At 39.4% G+C, this 16,656-nt stretch overlaps 2 protein-coding genes across 3 annotated transcripts; one reads left to right on the top strand and one right to left on the bottom strand.

Annotated features, from left to right (window-relative positions):
- The first annotated feature begins 20 nt into the window (after positions 1–20).
- Positions 21–4,038, top strand: cdca3 (cell division cycle associated 3). The gene is made up of 6 exons (XM_077526893.1): positions 21–166; positions 636–789; positions 1,112–1,223; positions 2,000–2,779; positions 2,880–2,929; positions 3,767–4,038. The coding sequence occupies exons 2-6, from the start codon at positions 658–660 to the stop codon at positions 3,857–3,859; spliced, it is 1,167 nt and encodes a 388-aa protein (XP_077383019.1). The 5' UTR covers positions 21–166; positions 636–657; the 3' UTR covers positions 3,860–4,038.
- A 642-nt stretch (positions 4,039–4,680) lies between these two features.
- On the bottom strand, positions 4,681–15,300 carry gnb3a (guanine nucleotide binding protein (G protein), beta polypeptide 3a). 2 transcript variants are annotated; one of them, XM_077525927.1, is made up of 9 exons: positions 15,042–15,300; positions 12,032–12,133; positions 10,360–10,505; positions 10,197–10,260; positions 8,439–8,601; positions 8,279–8,345; positions 6,804–7,005; positions 6,501–6,717; positions 4,681–5,406 (listed from the first exon to the last, which is right to left on the bottom strand). In XM_077525927.1, the coding sequence occupies exons 2-9, from the start codon at positions 12,086–12,088 to the stop codon at positions 5,300–5,302; spliced, it is 1,023 nt and encodes a 340-aa protein (XP_077382053.1). In that variant the 5' UTR covers positions 12,089–12,133; positions 15,042–15,300; the 3' UTR covers positions 4,681–5,299. The 2 variants fall into 2 exon arrangements, with proteins under 2 accessions (XP_077382053.1, XP_077382054.1); XM_077525928.1 differs by having other exon boundaries at positions 15,131–15,289.
- Positions 15,301–16,656: the final 1,356 nt, after the last annotated feature.

Raw genomic sequence — 16,656 nt, 5'->3', positions numbered from 1 at the left:
GGGGCGTACCTGCCCACTGATTGGCTTATTCAAAAAAAGCGTGTGCCCAACCGCGCCATTTAAATGTACGAGAGAAAGTTGTCGAAGGGTGTTTGTCACATTATTTCAAGTGTTTGGACGAACGTGTCAAGTCTCCTCCACCCGTCGAATCTTTCTACTTTTAAAGGTAAGCTTGAAATATATTCGAAGCTTTATTGACTTAATGTCGACGTTGTCTACGTTATTGCACTAACAATACAATAAGTAAATGCGAAGTAATCGTCGTAACGATTGAAAGAAGTAAAAAGTGACATTAGCACAACTAGCGTGTTAGTGAGCTAATGTTTGCACGTCGTTACTCACATTTAACACTGCGAACTGACACTATAAACTTATATTTTAAATCATATGGCGTGTTACCGAAATAAAACGTTACACGAAATTTATTGTCTTGCATTTACGATCGTTTCCTACTTCTTTGAATAAAGTGCTTTCAAGCGCTTGAAAATGTCACATCAAGAAATGAACGTCTCCCTTCTTCAACCTACCATAATTATGTACTACGCACTTAAATGGTTTCTCATGTAGGCAATATTTCCAAATGAAGAATCTATTTTTCATTATTACTCCACTTATGAGTCTTGTGGTTGTCCAAGTTTAACATAAAGAAAAGTAAAGATGGGAGCCAGTGAGAGTAAGATTGCTGAGAGGGCTGCAGCCAAGCCAGAAGTGCCAGTCAACAACTCCCACGTCGCCCAGCTCATCGATCCACGCTCCCCTTCGTTGGCCATTGATCGCACACCTATTCAGGTACTGTATGAACCACTAGGTTGATGTCAAACTATAGTTTTCATCCAAATCGTAGTTATGGTTGCCATCAGATGGTGAATGAATACGTGTCAAAATATCACGGTTTGGTATACAGTAATATGTAACTTGGTTGATATTGTGTACATTAAAGGATGAGAAAGGGAATAACAATGCAAAACAAACCGCTCATATTCTTTTGTGGGGTGTGCTTCATTTTGTAATTCAGACAAAAGATTTACTTGGTTGTTTAAATTGACACTTTTTTTTTTCTTTTTTTTTTAAATTCTTTTAACACAGCATTAACCATTCTTATTTGCCTCAGGTTGGTGGAATAAAAGTAGTTGAGGTGACAAATGAGGGTCCTTTGGAGGGAGGCGATCCCCGCTCGCCCACCGTGGGCATTGCCCGCACACCTGTCCGGGAAGTCATGAGAGGTAATTTTTGATAAAGCTGTATTTACACCGTTTGCAACTCAAAATCATACTCGGGTGCTCATTACCTGCCCGATTCTTCAGTCAAGTAGAAAGTAATTTTGTATTTTTTTTTTTTTTTTTTTTTTAATAAATACTCTGCCTATTTTACTGACAGTGGTCTAAAAAAAAAAATCTATCAGTTGTGTGCTAAAAACTTTTTTTTTTTTTTTTTTTTTATAAAAATAGTTACATTTCATAAGTCCTACCATCTACTAGGGATGTAACGATTTCCAAAAATCACGATACGATATTATCACAATATTATGGTGATAAAGGGGGGAAAAAAAAGGTCACAATATTGTTAAAAAAACACACACACAAATATTGTGGTTTTGCACATTACAGCAATTTAAAATATTATATATAAATGTTATATAGATATAAATATATGGATAGAAGGGCCAAAACATGCCTTGTAAGAATTAAACTGCACTAAAAAAACTAGCCACCAGAGGGTGCTAGAACTGCACAAATTGAAATCAACCTGACTTTTTTTTTTTTTCTTCTTCTTCTTTTAAACAGATGTGCTGCTTTTAATATCGTGACATGCTTACGGTATATTGTGGCAGTTTTAATATCACGATATTGCTGTTATTGTTGCGTCCCACCATCTTCATTATTTTTGTATGGGCAATATCCTATAAATTTAGTAATGTTTTGGAAGAAAAAAAAAAAACATTTATTTTTGGCATTAAATCAGGATTGGACACCAGTAATCTGTAACTTTCCGTTTGCAGCCAAAGTGGGCACCCTCGCTCGTCGTCTGGGAATGTTTTTCCACATGGAAGCCGAGGGGAAAGTCCCCCGAAATGGCGGCGGCACCACCGCCGCAAACGAGCCTCATGACGTCCTTAAGGGCGAGGAGCTGGATTCCACGGAGCCCCTCCTGACCCCTCAGAGGCCGCGCGTTTTCGGCTCCACGAGCGAGCGCGCCCACCTGGTGGCCACGCCCGCTCGGAGCGGGGCCGCTTCCTGCAGCCCCTTCGTGCTGCTGGAGGAGGAACCCCAAGTGGAGGTGGAGATCGAAGCGGACGACGCCAGCGTGGAGGAGGCGGAGGAGGCCCGGGAGTCTCCGCTCCACAAGAGGCTGAGCTTGAGCCTCGTCACCTGCCTGGAGGGAGCGCCGTCCGCCCGCGTCCTCGCCGAGGTGCACCGCGACGGCGGCGGCGGCGGTGCTGCGGAAGTGGAGTCTCCAAACGCGGCGGACCACCTCTACGCCCTTCCCGCCGTCACGCTCGGCGCCGCGAAGGAGTCGTCGGACCCTCCCGCACAACCGCGGGGGGAAGTCGGCAAATCGCAGGCCGCCACCGGCGCCCGCCGCCTCACGCTGGACGTCATCAGTCCGAGTCAGGCGGTGTTCAAGCCGCAGTGGCTGGGCAAAGGCTTCGGGGCCACGGGGCTGAGGGCCAGGGCGGTGCAAGGTGCCAAAGGGGGGTCGTCCCCGCTCGCCGTGTCCGTGGCGGTGAAGAACGTCAACAATGAAAACAAGGGCAGCTCTGGCAAACCAAAGCAGAAAGGTGCGTGCGTGTCAAACGCAGTTTTTATTTATTGGTCTGTTATTGTGACAAAACTTGCATTTACTGCATGTTTTACCCCCTTTTTTTTTCCCTTGTACAGAAGGTCGCTCACCACTGCAGATCCTCAACTCTCACAGGGAACAAGCTCAGGTAATCGAAAAAAACAAACTGCATTTTTTTTCTCTTTTTTTTTTCTTTTTTTTTCCCCCCAAGAATTCAATCTTTTTCCTTAACAAATGTGTCTATTCCCGCAGAGTATTTTACCTGCTTAACACACCAAAGGTGAATTGTCTAGCAAATTGTAATTAGAGTACAGTTTACCATGTTTTGTTTGTGCTTCCGCAATGTCAAGGTTTCTAGGCAATTGTTTTTTTCGAAATTGTGATCATTTAAATGTGGTTAGTGTGTATGTGAGAAGGGTAAAACTTTAGCCCAGTGGCCCCACACGCAGTATTGTGGGTGGTCTGCATTGTATCTCACGATAAACGGGTGTCCGCTGTACTCTAATTGCAATTTGAAAATTGGTATCTAGAATTAACAATCCATACAGCCATTTCTAGCTTAAAAAGGGACAGTGTGTTGAGATTTTTGATTTTTCATCTTCTGCTTCAGTTATCAATTTCTAGCTCTCGCCGGGGCAATCGTTATTTTTTTATTATTATTATTTTTTTTGCTTTAGCTATAATTAGGCATATGTTTATTGCTAAGCTATAGCTACCTAGCTATAGCATCGTTGGCTATAGCTTCCTTCTAGTTATTTGTAGCTAGCATTGTATCTATCCTAAATCAATCAATTATGCGTCTAACCAGCCATTACATACGGTATAATATTCCTCATCCTACTGTATATCTTTCTATCATCTAACATCCATCTAGCCTTTCATTGGCTCCATCAGTAACTAAAAACATTGATCTGTCTCTCTGACTCATCAAAACTTTCATTTAAAAAGAAGTAACTGGAGAAAAAAAAAATTCTGTTTATTCCAGACGAAGCTGAAGGGTTCCACACCAGAGAAGCCTCGTTTGGGCCAGATGGACCGCAGACTTCTGGCCGTATCTCTGAACAAGGAGAATTGTTGATGTGCAAACAATTTGTAAATATTTTCATCTTTTTTTCTTTTTTTTTTTTAAATCTCTTTACTCAAGTTTTTATATGTAAAGTTTGTACTTTCCCCCCATCCTTTTATTACCACCATGTGCAGTTTTTCTCATCCTGTTTTGTCCTTTCTGTAAATTGTGAATAAAAGTATTAATATGCATTTGTTTTGCAAGTTTGTTTTTGCACATTTAAACCTCCTATCAGGCAGGGATTAGTCTGGTTGTCTGCAATGTGACACAGGCATGGATTTAAAAGGAACCCCGGCTGTCATGACAAGTTTGCTCTATATTATTTATTTGTTACTAACATAACTACGAGATTCATCTTTCAAAAATAATTTCCAGTTTAATACATTTTGTAGAAACTTTCAGACGTACGCCGCCATTGCTATTTACGTCACAACGCATTCCGTGCGTAGTGACGTCACGTAAAATGGTGGCGGTTCTCTGCCGTGCAATGTGGAACGTGAATCAAAGAAACGAGGTAAACCTTGTAACGTTCCAAAATAAACAACGTGCGGTGCTCTCATCATTCAACAGATGCATTCAAGAGTTCCCTTTAAGAACGAAACGGAGGCTTACCTTGCTTTCTTGATAGACGTTTCACATTGCTCGGCAGAGAACCACCGCCATTTTACGTCACTACGCACGGGAAGCGTTGTGACGTAAATAATGGCGGCGTACGTCTAAAAGCTTCTACAAAATAAAATTGGAAATGATTTTTGAAAAATGAATCTCTTAGTTATGTTCATGACGGGTTCCTTTTCACAGAATTTTGCAAAATGACCACACAAGAAGACAAATGGAATTTAATCTTTTTATTTGACAGTCTGTTTAGAAAGCTATGCGAAACATTGCAAAACACTAAAAAGAAAAAAGGTTGACTAGTATTTACAACAAATCCCCCCCCAAAAGTAGCACTCGCATGTGCACAATAGCATCCATTAGTAGGTCCTGAGACAAATGGGTCATTGCTGAACTGTTTTGTTGTCCCATCTGTCAGCTCTCTATCACATATTTGGTGGGCGGAGTCAGAACAAGCCAGTGTCACATTCAATACAAACACAAAAACCTCTAAAGTAGGACGTTTTATTTAGAAAAGCAAGTCAACAAAAGCATCTAATGGAAAACTAACCAAACAAAACAAAAGTTTGCTTGATATAAAACACAGCATACCAAACAGTATAGTTGGTGTCAAACACGACAGACATCAATCCAGTGTGCTTCCGTTCGGCGACCGCTCATCTGCAGCAGCCAAGTGTGCCAGACCACTACAGTACGCAATAATCAACTACAGAGGAATTTTCATTCACCTTAACAAACCCAACTTCAGAAATTTGCACGATTAAATATCACGCCCGCCCACCACAATCCTCGCAAGCAAATCCCCCCCAATTTAGATAGTGACGCAGGTGCGAGGCCTCAGTTCCAAATTTTGAGGAAGCTGTCCCACGAGCCCGTGCAGCACGCCATTCCGTCCGAGGATACGCCGATGCAGCTCACGCGGTTGTCGTGGCCGGCCAGTACACCTGGAGTGAAAAAAAATAAAATAAAAAGAATTGCTTTGTGATGATTCCATACAAATAGTTGGGTCCCCAAAAGGCCTGCTCACCCGTCAAGTGTGAAATTACACAAAGTAAATCGAAATAAATGCGAGCTATTCTGCACTTATGCGCCACAGAAGTTATGTAAAAATTTGCCCCAATGTTATGCAAACTTGTTCAATTTGATTTTGAATTGGTAGCATTAGAGGCTGAATCATTTATCATCTATCATTTATCTTTGATTCTGAGTTGGTTGCATTTGAGCATGTTATGAATTATTCGAAGATCCTAAATTAGTAGCATTTGGTTCTAAATTGGTGGCCTACAGAAGTTAAAAAAACAAACAAAAAAAACCTGATAATATTCTAAATGTGGTTCTAAGCTTTTTAGTTCGATAGCGTAGCATTTGATTTTGAACTCCTAATATCTGACTCATTGAGCTATTTTTAGCAGTCAAAAGTTGATATTTTGTCCATCTGGATTAGATAACTTAGTTATTTTTCATGTAACATGAATACCTTTAACAACGAATTTTTCCACTAACTGTCGACTGAAGATGACATCACCTGAAGGAAGTAGGTAACGACCAATCATGGCTCACTTGTTCTCTGGGTTTGGTCAGCAAACTGAGCCATGATTGGTTGTTACCTACCCAGCACGTGATGTCATCTTTAGTCGACAGCAGGTGGAACAATTTGTTTGATTTTAAAGGTACGTGAAAAATAATGAAGTTATCCAATTAGTTTTGGATAAAAATATGAACTTTTTACTGCTGAAAATGGCCCAATGAGTCAAGTATCTTAACATTTGAATCTGAAACTGTGGAATTTGATTTTGAATTGGTAGCATTTAATTTTAAATTGATAGCATCTGAACTTGAAACGTTAGCATCTGACTCTGATTTGGTAATTTTTATTTTATTTTTTAATTGATTTTGAATCTATCATTTGATTCCCAATCTGTTTTGCTAGCATTTAATTCCGAATTAGCCAGATTAAAATTCAAGATTGGTAGCTTTCAATTCGGAATTGGTAACATTTAATTGTCGATTGAAAGTAATTTAAGGCGGGTCAACTCACCGACTCTCTCCGCTTTGAGCGAGTCCCAAATGTTGACGTTGAAGTCGTCGTATCCGGCCAGGATGAGGCGCCCCGACAGGGAGGGCGCCAGCGAGGTGACGCCGCACATGATGCCGGAGTCCTGGTAGGTGATCAGCTCCTGGTCGGCCCTCAGGTCGTACAGCTTACAGGTGGCGTCGTCGGAGCCCGTGATGACCGCGTTGCCGTTGGGGAAGAACTGCGGCAGGAGGAGGTGGTTGAGGACCGGGCGTCGCGATTATGTAATACGTATATCATTTTCTATGGGAGTCAAGTTGCCCTCACCCCGATGGCGTTTATGTCGCTCTCGTGGCCGCCGAACGTCTGTCTGCAGTTGCCCTCCCGGATGTCCCACAGCTTGGCCGTGAAGTCGCACGCGCCCGAGATGAAGAACTTGAAGTCCGGGGCGACGGCCAGGGACATGCAGTCTCCCTGGTGGCCCGCGAAGATGGTCTTCTGGGTGCCCGTCTCGATGTCCCATAGCACGCTAGAAACCAAGACCACCACCAGGAAATGAGGAAAGTTTTTTATTTACAGTGTTCCCTCGTTTATCGAGGGTGTTACGTTCTAAAAACTACTCACGACATTGGATATCCGTAACCTGGCAATAGTTCCACAGTAATTTCGTCTGGAAAAGGCGGGACATTCTGTCCAGTAATTCGAGCTGATTGGCCGATGCGACATTCTACACGTTTGTTTTAACCAATCACGGCCAACGGGTGAAAATTTCGTGTTCGTTCTTGTCGAAGGGGGGAAAAACACAAACATCTTACCAGCTAGAAATGCACAAAGCGCCTCTAGCTGCTCAACATTCAACAAGGAAACGGTGAGTCATTCTGCGAGAACACAATTAATTTTAGCATCCATTCGTCCATGTTAGTTTTGTCTGTTAGCCCCTGCGTCGGCGCTGGCTTCCTGGTTTTGTCACAGTTACATATCCCGCCCCCCAAACATAATGTCGCTCTGTGATTGGTCCAAACCACCAATGGTTTGGAATGGCAGTTATCAGCGGGAGTGGTAAAGATGTATTTTCCAGAGTTTGTGAACTCACAAATTCCGCAAGAATTCATCTTGCGAGAGCAAGGTTAGGAAAATCCTGTCAATTATAGAGCCTATATTTTTCTCATTTTGGTATAATTTTTACTTTTTACCGATTGGACGTAGGGTTAAAGGGGTACGGCCGCGCAAATACTTAAAGGGATACTTTACTTATTTAGCCATTTTTGGCAGTCAAACGTTAATATTTTTCCTATAATAAATTAGACATTTCCATTATTTTTCACGTACAATTAGTACCTTTAAAAACACATTTTGCAACTTGCTGTCGACTGAAAATGACATCACATGGGCTCAGGTCACCAATCACAGCTCATTGTGAATGTCACATGACCAAAACTAGAAAACAGGTGAGCTGTGATTGGTTACCTGAGCCCATGTGATGTCATTTTCAGTCGACAGCAAGTTGCAAAATGTGTTTTTAAACGTACTAATTGTATGTGAAAAATAATGAAAGTATCAAATTAATTATAGACAAAATATTAACTTTTTCTTGCTATAATTGGCAAAATAAGTGAAGTATCCCTTTAAAAAAAACAAAAAAAAGGCCACGAAAAATGAACCTGCGATAAACGAAGGAACACTGTATTTATATTCCTTTTTTTCCTCTATTATTTAACTGGTTCATTTCTCTACTTTGAAACGTGAGCAATGACAACCAATTTGATTCCATTTTATCCACATGTACCATAAATGCAGCTCACCAAGTGCAGTCTCCCGAGCTGGTGATGATCTCGCTGTCGCTGAGGAAACGGCAGCATGACAGGTAACCTGCAATGGTGGCAATGTTGGAATGAAAACTTGAAAAATGAAGCAAAGTTGTTGTTTTTTTTTTGTTTTGTTTTTTCGGTTCCATGCACTCGCCTGTGTGCGCCGCCAGCTCGCGCATGACCTTGACGTTGCCGTCCTTGCCCTTGAGGTTGTAGATGGAGCACATGTTGTCCAGGCCGCCGCACGCCACCAGGTTGCCCGACGGGGCGTAGGCGCACGTCATCACCCACGACGACTTGAGGGGGATGGCGTTCACCTGGACCACGAGCACACATATTGATTCAACAATACTGAGAGAGAATTTCATATCAAGCCAGGTATGTGTCTGCTGACATTTCGTTGATGCGATCTAATGACAATTAAAATGTTTCTGTAAATGTAATGTAGATGCAACCGTCTGATTATTATTGGGCTGTGATATTATCTTCTGTATATCTGGAAGTGATGCTCATGTAAACTAGGTCCTGTACTATGGAAAAGTTAAGTGTTATGATTGTTATGATGTTATGAAAATATCAAGCTGAGAGCTATTTCTAATTTTGAGGTTTTTGTTTACAGCTTTGGACAATTTGGCCATAAAAGAATAAACAAAACTGTCTCAAGTGTGCAATTGAAAATATAAATAATGATAAATATATTATTTGGAAATGTGATAAATGATGAAACGTGCTTTAAGAATATATTTAAAATAGTTGATATATTAAAAAAAATGTAATTTACATTGAAATATATTGTTTAGAGTAGTTTAAAAATGCGTGATAAATTACTGTAGATAATAAAGGCTTTGAAAATCTTAAATAATACAAAAAATGTAATTTACATTTAAATATATTGTTTAGAGTGGTTTAAAAATGTGTATTAAATTACTGTAAACAATTTAAATAAGTCCAAAATAATTGAAATAGAATATATTTTAATATTATAGTACAAAGATATTAAATTATGTGTAGTAATCGAGATAAAGGCTTAAAAAAAATTATTGAAAAAACCCCTAATATAACTGCAGAAAATGTGTTTAATATAAAATTGAAAGGCTTGAATAATCCTATAAAACACATTTAAATAAAATCTAACAGAATTGTATTCACATTTAAAATTAAACGATGATAATAATAAAAAAAAAAATGTTTGACATCATGTTGTCAGGTGGGATTACAGCAGTGCTTCTCTATTATTTTAATTAATTAATTAATTAATTAATTCTGCGATTGGCTGGCAACCAGTCCAGGGTGTCCCCCGCCTACTGCCCAGAGCCAGCTGGGAGAGGCTCCAGCACCCCCCCCACGACCCTTGTGAGGAATAAGCGGTCAAGAAAATGGATGGATGGATGAATTAATTTATTTTATTTATTCATTTATGTGATCGGCTGGCGACCAGTCCAGGGTGTCCCCCGCCTACTTCCCATTGCCAGCTGAGATAGGCTCCAGCACCCCCCGGGACCCTTGTGAGAAGTAAGAAGTTCAGAGAATGGATGGATGGATGGATTTATTTATTAATTAATGTATTTATTTATTTTTAGCATGAAGAATAAAATATTTCAAAATATTTTCTAATTTTGGACCAATCTTCATGAAAGCTGCTATAAGCAGCATTTATTTTATTTTATTTTATTTTTTTTAGTTGAAGAACTTGTCTTACTCCTAACAGTCGTATCAGTCAAACTTGTTGCGTAAGTCCACCTTACTGACTTTTTTTTCTTTCTCACAGGCGTCTTGTTTGGAAGAGGACAAAACCTGCTCGCTAACCGCTCGACAAACACTGAGCCGTTCCCTCAGGAGCCCACGGAGAACCAAACAGCGACAGGTGTGTAACTAAGTTTTTTTTTTTTTTTTTTTTTTTTTTTCGTCTCACCTTGTTGGTTGTGATGCTATCCCACACAATGAGTTTCCCGTCTTGTGACGCACTCACACACAGCCTGCGGGCACGACAACAACAACAACAAAAAATAAATAAATAAATTCTTACATAACCTAGCAAACAAACAAAAACGTTTTTCTTTTGAAATGACGTTTACTTGGAGTCAGTGGACCAGTGCATTGCGTAGATCTTGGCCAGGTGGCCCCTCAGTGTTTTCCTGGTCTTCATCTGGACGCGGCCCACCGCGTTGATGCTGGCCACGGCCTCCTGCAGGCTTGTGTCCTGCATGGACTTACGTGCCGCCTAAAGGGAGCGAGCAGAGTGGAGAAATTTGGATGGAAAAATATGTCCTAAAAGCTCAACTGTGTTTTTGGTTTGTTTTTGTGATGCAAACGCAGAAGGGTCCCACAAACTTAACTTAAATTTGTATGTTTTGAAAGCCCAGCCCCCAAAGCCAGTTTCTCTTAGCAACATGAAATTTGGTGGACATGTCTATTAGTAGCAGACCCACAAAAAAGTCTCAAGAACACATGCCCGAAAATGCGCAGAAAGTCTAACATTTTGGTTTGAAGTGGCCATTTTAGTGTCACTTTAGTAAACTTGTTCTACAGATATACAGTATGTAAAAAAAATACAGCCCCCTAAACCAGTTATTCTTAGCAACATGAAATTTGGTGGACATGTCTATTAGTAGCAGACCCACAAAAAAGTCTCAAGAACACATGCCCGAAAATGCACAGAAAGTCTTCCATTTTGGTTTGAAGTGGCCATTTTTAGTGTCACTTTGGCGAACTTGTCCTACAGATATACAGTATGTAAAAAGCAATTCAGCCCCCTAAACCAGTTATTCTTAGCAACATGAAATTTGGTGGACCTGTCTATTAGTAGCAGACCCACAAAAAAGTCTCTAGAACCCATACTTGAAAAGACACAGCAAGTCTGTTATTTTGTTTTGAAGTGGCCAATTTAGTGTCTTTTTGGAAAGCTTGTCCTACAGATATACCATATGTAAAAAAAAAAATTCAGCACCCGAAGCCAGTTTCTTTTAGCAGCATGAAATTTGGTGAACATGTCTATCATGAGTAGACCCACAAAAAAGTCTCAAGAACCCATGCCCGAAAAGACACAGGAAGTCTGCCATCTTGTTTCAAATTTGGCCATTTTAGTGTCACTTTGGCAAACTTGTCCTACAGATATACAGTATATAAAAAAAATTCAGCCCCCAAAGCCAGTTTTTCTTAGAAGCATGAAATTTGGTAGACATGTCTATCATGAGTAGACCCACAAAAAAGTCTCAAGAACACATGCTCGAAAAGACAAGGAAGTGTGCCATTTTGGTTTGAAGTAGCCATTTTAGTGTCACTTTGGCAAACTTGTCCTACAGATATACAGTATATTAAAAAAAATTCAGCCCCCAAAGCCTGTTCTTCTTAGCAGTGTGAAATTTGGTGGACGTATGTATCACGAGTAGACCCAGAAAAAAGTCTCAAGAACATATGCCCGAAAAGACATAAGAAGTCTGCCATTTTGGTTTGAAGTAGCCATTTTAGTTTCATTTTGGCAAACTTGTCCTAGATATACAGTACAGTAGGCCTATATAAAAAAAATTCAGCCCCGTAAGCCAGTTTCTCTTAGCAGCATGAAATTTGGTAGGCTTATCTATCATGGGTAGACCCACAAAAAAGTCTCAAGAACCCATGCTTGAAAAGAAACAGAAAATCTGCTATAGGGTCATTTTAGCCATCTCCAGGGCTCCTTCAAAGAAAAATGTTGCTCTTCTTTTTATTTATTAATTATAAAGTGATTTAAAAAAAATGGCGCATACTTACAGTAATCTGGTCCTTGAGGCTGTCTGCCTCCTTTCGCAATTGCTCCATTTCACCCATGCTGATGCTCGTCAGGCACTGTCAGGGACGGACGCCGCAGGAGAGCTGAAAAAGCCCCCACGCCGAGAAAAAGAAACACAATTGCGTGATTTCACTTCACGCCGTCCATCCAAGCGCGGGCCCGGAAACCCTGACACTGAGCTTCACCTGCGGCAGGCGGGGAAGTAACGTTTTTTGCAAGTCAAACTGGGCTCTTGGTTGCTTTGCAAACTTCGATAAACACACAAAAACTGGTCCAGCACGCCCACATTCACTCAGGCACACACACAGTCGAGCTCATGCAGGAGTGTATGAATATTCAAGCAGGCCCTTAACAGTGAAACTATTTGCTTTTCCGATGATTTGTCCTATATGTACACACAAACCAGTACGTCCTGTCAGGTTGTCATCACGGGGAAGTATTGGGAGGGAAGGGGGGGCACTTGTGTGTTCAAGCGTCCAAATTGTTGATTGCAATTGAATTTGGTCATGTCGTGATTAAAAGAGCGAGTTCATCCTCTAATGCACAAAATCAATGAGTGGCAGAAATTAATGAAATTTGTTTGTTTGTTTGGGTTTTTTTTTGGGTCACAAACGATTTTATGATTTTTCTCCTGCTTTGCGTATTAAAAGCTAATAATTTCATTATTTAAAACATGTTGTTTTCTTATGAGATTTACTTTATTCCTGCTGATACCAAATGAGCTTTGAACTTCCACAAAAATAACAGAATTATTTTCTTTACATATTATGTGAAAAAAAAACACTTTAAAAAAATGACACACTTGCAATTAGAGGTGTCAAAATGAATTGATTAATCAATAACTAATTGATCATCAAATTAATCAACTTCAAATTGACCAAATCCTCTAATTTCAGATTCTCACCAGAAATTTATTTTCTGATTTCTGCAGTCCTTCATGAAAGTTTTGTTTAGTTGCTTTATTTAATCACTCAACAATACCAAATACGTTGCTTTATTTAACCACTACAAAAAATAAATAAATAAATAAACAATAATTGGTAGGGATGTCCTGATCCTGATCATGTGATCCGGACTCATTTTCAGCTGATCGGTATCGGGAGAAAATTATCGGGGTTTTCATTTTTGGCAATTTGGGTTTAATAATAATAATAATAATGATGATAATATTAATAACAATAATAATAATAATTATTATTATTATTATTACTATTATTATTGTTAGTATACGCTTTAATGCAAAATAAATAAGATTTGATCTGATTAATGGACAGAATAATCAATTCTTAAAAATATTCAGCGGGGATAGTCTTACTTGCAATGCGCTGCTGTAGGCCACAGCTCACGCCCAGACGCTCACGCGCAGACCAACCAGCCTGACTCCGCCCCTTAAAGGCACACGTCCAACACAAGAATACTACAACGCATGCAATAGTCCTGCTTCATAAAGCCAATTTATGTCTTTGCATTCTCTTTTAGTATATTTTAACATTATGATGTAATAGTAAATATAAATACAATTATATATAATATAATAAATATAAATGTAAATATGATGCAATTTTTTGTTAAAAACATGTAATGAAATTGTGTTGTTTTGTGTGTGTGTGTGATTTCAAAGGGTGAAATTGATGAGCTATCCGACGGTGCCCGATTTCCGCTTGCACGTTCCCTCACTATTTGAATCAGACGACACATGACCCGACGGATTTGCCTCTCATTTGCCTAAAGTGGAAAAGGAGACCATGCGGGAGGGGCGAGTTGGGTGTTCGTGTGACCGTGCTGAAAGTAAAGACAATTGATAGTGTTGCGGGTTGATTCCGTGTCATGAAATGGCTGCTATCGGATGAGGGTGGCACTAGATGGTAAAGTGCATTAAGTGGGGGTGGGGGGTGGGGAGCGGGGTCCAAGAGGGGGAATCAGAAGAGTGAGGTTTAAATCCCGTCGTCGGTGGAGATTTTTTAAAGAGGGAAAAGGGCGGAACCTTTTTGAATCAAATCTGCTCTCATCCGATTACTGACTGCTCTTTGCATGTGGATCTAAGATGGGTGGGGGGTGACACCATTGGGTGAGGGGGAAGGGCATGGGGGGCGTGGCTAGATTGTCCGACAAGGTCAGGTTAGTCAAATTCTCATTATTGGTCAAAGTTTTGTATGTATTTATTTTTTTTATTCTGTAAAGAAATGTGGCCTCTTCCCTGGATTACAAACTGACTCTCATATTCTCATTTTATTGATATTGATATGTATGTATAAGATTGACAAACAACACAAAATACATTATCGTGGAGATCAAAAAATAAATAAAAAATCATTCAAACTCATTTATAGATTTTTTATACAAAAGAGGCAAGTTGCGCTGCTGACGATTTATAAACACATTCGAGGTGCAACAAGTAAGAAAAAATTAATAGATAAATATTTTAAGAACTGATTAACCCCTTTAGAGATCTTGTTTGATTTCAAATTGTCCAAATTCTTGTATTTTCACCCTCTCACCAGCAAATATTTCCCCCATGAAAGCAGATCGGTTATCTTTGTGGGTTTTTATTTTTATTTTTCTTAACAATAAAACATTTGCAATCATCTGCTTTTACTTTGGAAATCAATGATCAACATTTTTTTATTTTTTTGACATGCTACGGAATGGACTAACCCAGAAACCGATTCACGATTAATTGTTTTTGTGCATTTTTTTTTGCACTATCAGTTTGAAACCATTTTTGTATAACGTGATAGAAACTGACTTTTTTAAATTTATTTATTGATAAATTGACATTGCCAACTTTATATCATTTGCCTCATAAGCATATTCACAAATTTTTGTTTGTAATAAAAAGTCAGCTAAAATAAAATTATATGTAATAATTATTTATTAAAATAAAAATAAAAAGTTTTCTAATTTTGTTAATTTATTACTATAATTATGAACGATAACCATCAATCAATTGGCAAACTTAACACTTGGCTAAACACAAAAAATGGGCCTCACCAGTTTGGAGACTCTTGAAATGTTCCAAATGATTTCAAAAAAATAAATAAAAATAAAATGTAATCACACAGGTTGCAGCAGTCAGTCACCTTGTGACTCTTCCAGAACTTTCCATTCACTTTTGCAAACGGGCCTGATGCTCCCCTTGGCCAGTCATTTGCCTCTTCTCCTATCCTCTCTCCTGTTCTGTCCTACGAGGAACAGATGAGGATTGCAGGGATGATGTCAGATCAGGGATGAGAGGATCAACCCAGCGATGGACAGTGAGAGTTGGTGCTGAAGGGGGAGGGGGGGGGGGGGGTGACAAAAAGGGAGAGCAGACAAGGGGGGCCAGACCAAAGAAGGCGCTCGGTGGTGGTTGCGGCGAGAGGGGGGGTCACAAGACACGAGCGTGGGGTGAATCAAGGGCTGGAAATAATGGAGGGGAGGGGAGACGAAGGAAAATACGAAGATCTGGGAGGGATGACTTTTTATGGTGCAGTCGTCGGTAATCCTCAAAGTTCCGTGAGGGGCACCAAACCTGAGAGGGAGCGGATCTGAGAACAAAAAAGTGGGCTAACTCCATTTTTGACATTTTACAGGAGAGCCAATCAAAAAAAGCTATCTATTGTATATAATATTTATATACATGTATGTGTATATTATGTATGTGTATAGAGTATGTGCATATAAATGGTATACCAGGAGGCATAAAAATAGCTCTTTTTTTTTCTTTTTTAAAATTTGGTTATTGTCCTTATAAAAAAAAAAAAAATCTGTTAAATATTTTTTGTTGCTGTTTCTTTTTAAAAATTGTACTTTTATAACCTGTTTTTTTTTTTAATATACATGTTCGAAATAAAAATTAGGAAAAAACCCAAAATTCCATAGGTCAAAGGTCAGCCTTGTAGCGCATGATCACTGACCTGAATATATGACTGGATAGCTGATAGTCCACTCCATACACGGCCCGTGCAAGCCGTTGAAGTCACAGGGCGGCCATCTTGCTCCTCCCATCTTGCAAGTAGACTACTGTACAAACTATACGGTATACGTACAGTATACAGATCATAGGCAAAAAATATATATATATATACACAAGTTTCTTCCTGTAAACATCATTAAGCATACATGTATTTAAGGCAAGTTGTAAAATGTTTGAAGTCCTCTTGTTTGTGTTTAACAAATTTAAAACATCAGAAATCATGCTGTTTCTACACAATACTGTCTCAAATGTTCTCTAGTTTTGACACTGTAACTGTATTTGTGTACTTGTACGTGAGCAGCTAAACATTTCAGTCTGCTAGCTTAATGCTAATTGTGCTCTAAGTTGTAGTACAGTTGTATATTCTTTATCCTCTGCGAAGAATGACTATTATTAGTGTCATACTGATGAAGTGAGAGTAGTCGATATTATTCCTGATTAAAATTCGCGTCACAATTTTGTTTGGGGAAGGTTGAAACGGATTATCGGCATTTTCATTCATTTCAATGGAAAATGATGATTTGAGAGACAAATGGCACATAATGAAATTAAACTTGCGGCACTACTGTAGTTTATTCTTTGTGTTACAATAACCGTTTTTTTTTTTTCAAGAAAATTTTTATCATGTATGACACGTTTTTTATAGTTTTA

The sequence above is a fragment of the Festucalex cinctus genome, chromosome 7 (genome assembly GCF_051991245.1).
Source record: "Festucalex cinctus isolate MCC-2025b chromosome 7, RoL_Fcin_1.0, whole genome shotgun sequence".
NCBI classification, from domain to species: Eukaryota; Metazoa; Chordata; class Actinopteri; order Syngnathiformes; family Syngnathidae; genus Festucalex; species Festucalex cinctus.
The sequence above is the reverse complement of the archived record's forward strand: the minus strand, read 5'-3'. Positions and strand labels throughout refer to the sequence as shown.

Coding starts and splice junctions, on each gene's coding strand:
- gnb3a (XM_077525927.1), bottom strand. CDS start 12,088: ATGGGTGAAATGGAGCAATTGCGAAAGGAGGCAGACAGCCTCAAGGAC. Junction 10,506..12,031: donor GCCTCAAGGACCAGATTACT/GTAAGTATGCGC, acceptor CGCTCCCTTTAG/GCGGCACGTAAGTCCATGCA. Junction 5,407..6,500: donor GCTCAAAGCGGAGAGAGTCG/GTGAGTTGACCC, acceptor TTTTCACTCCAG/GTGTACTGGCCGGCCACGAC.
- cdca3 (XM_077526893.1), top strand. CDS start 658: ATGGGAGCCAGTGAGAGTAAGATTGCTGAGAGGGCTGCAGCCAAGCCA. Junction 790..1,111: donor TTGATCGCACACCTATTCAG/GTACTGTATGAA, acceptor TATTTGCCTCAG/GTTGGTGGAATAAAAGTAGT. Junction 2,930..3,766: donor CTCACAGGGAACAAGCTCAG/GTAATCGAAAAA, acceptor TGTTTATTCCAG/ACGAAGCTGAAGGGTTCCAC.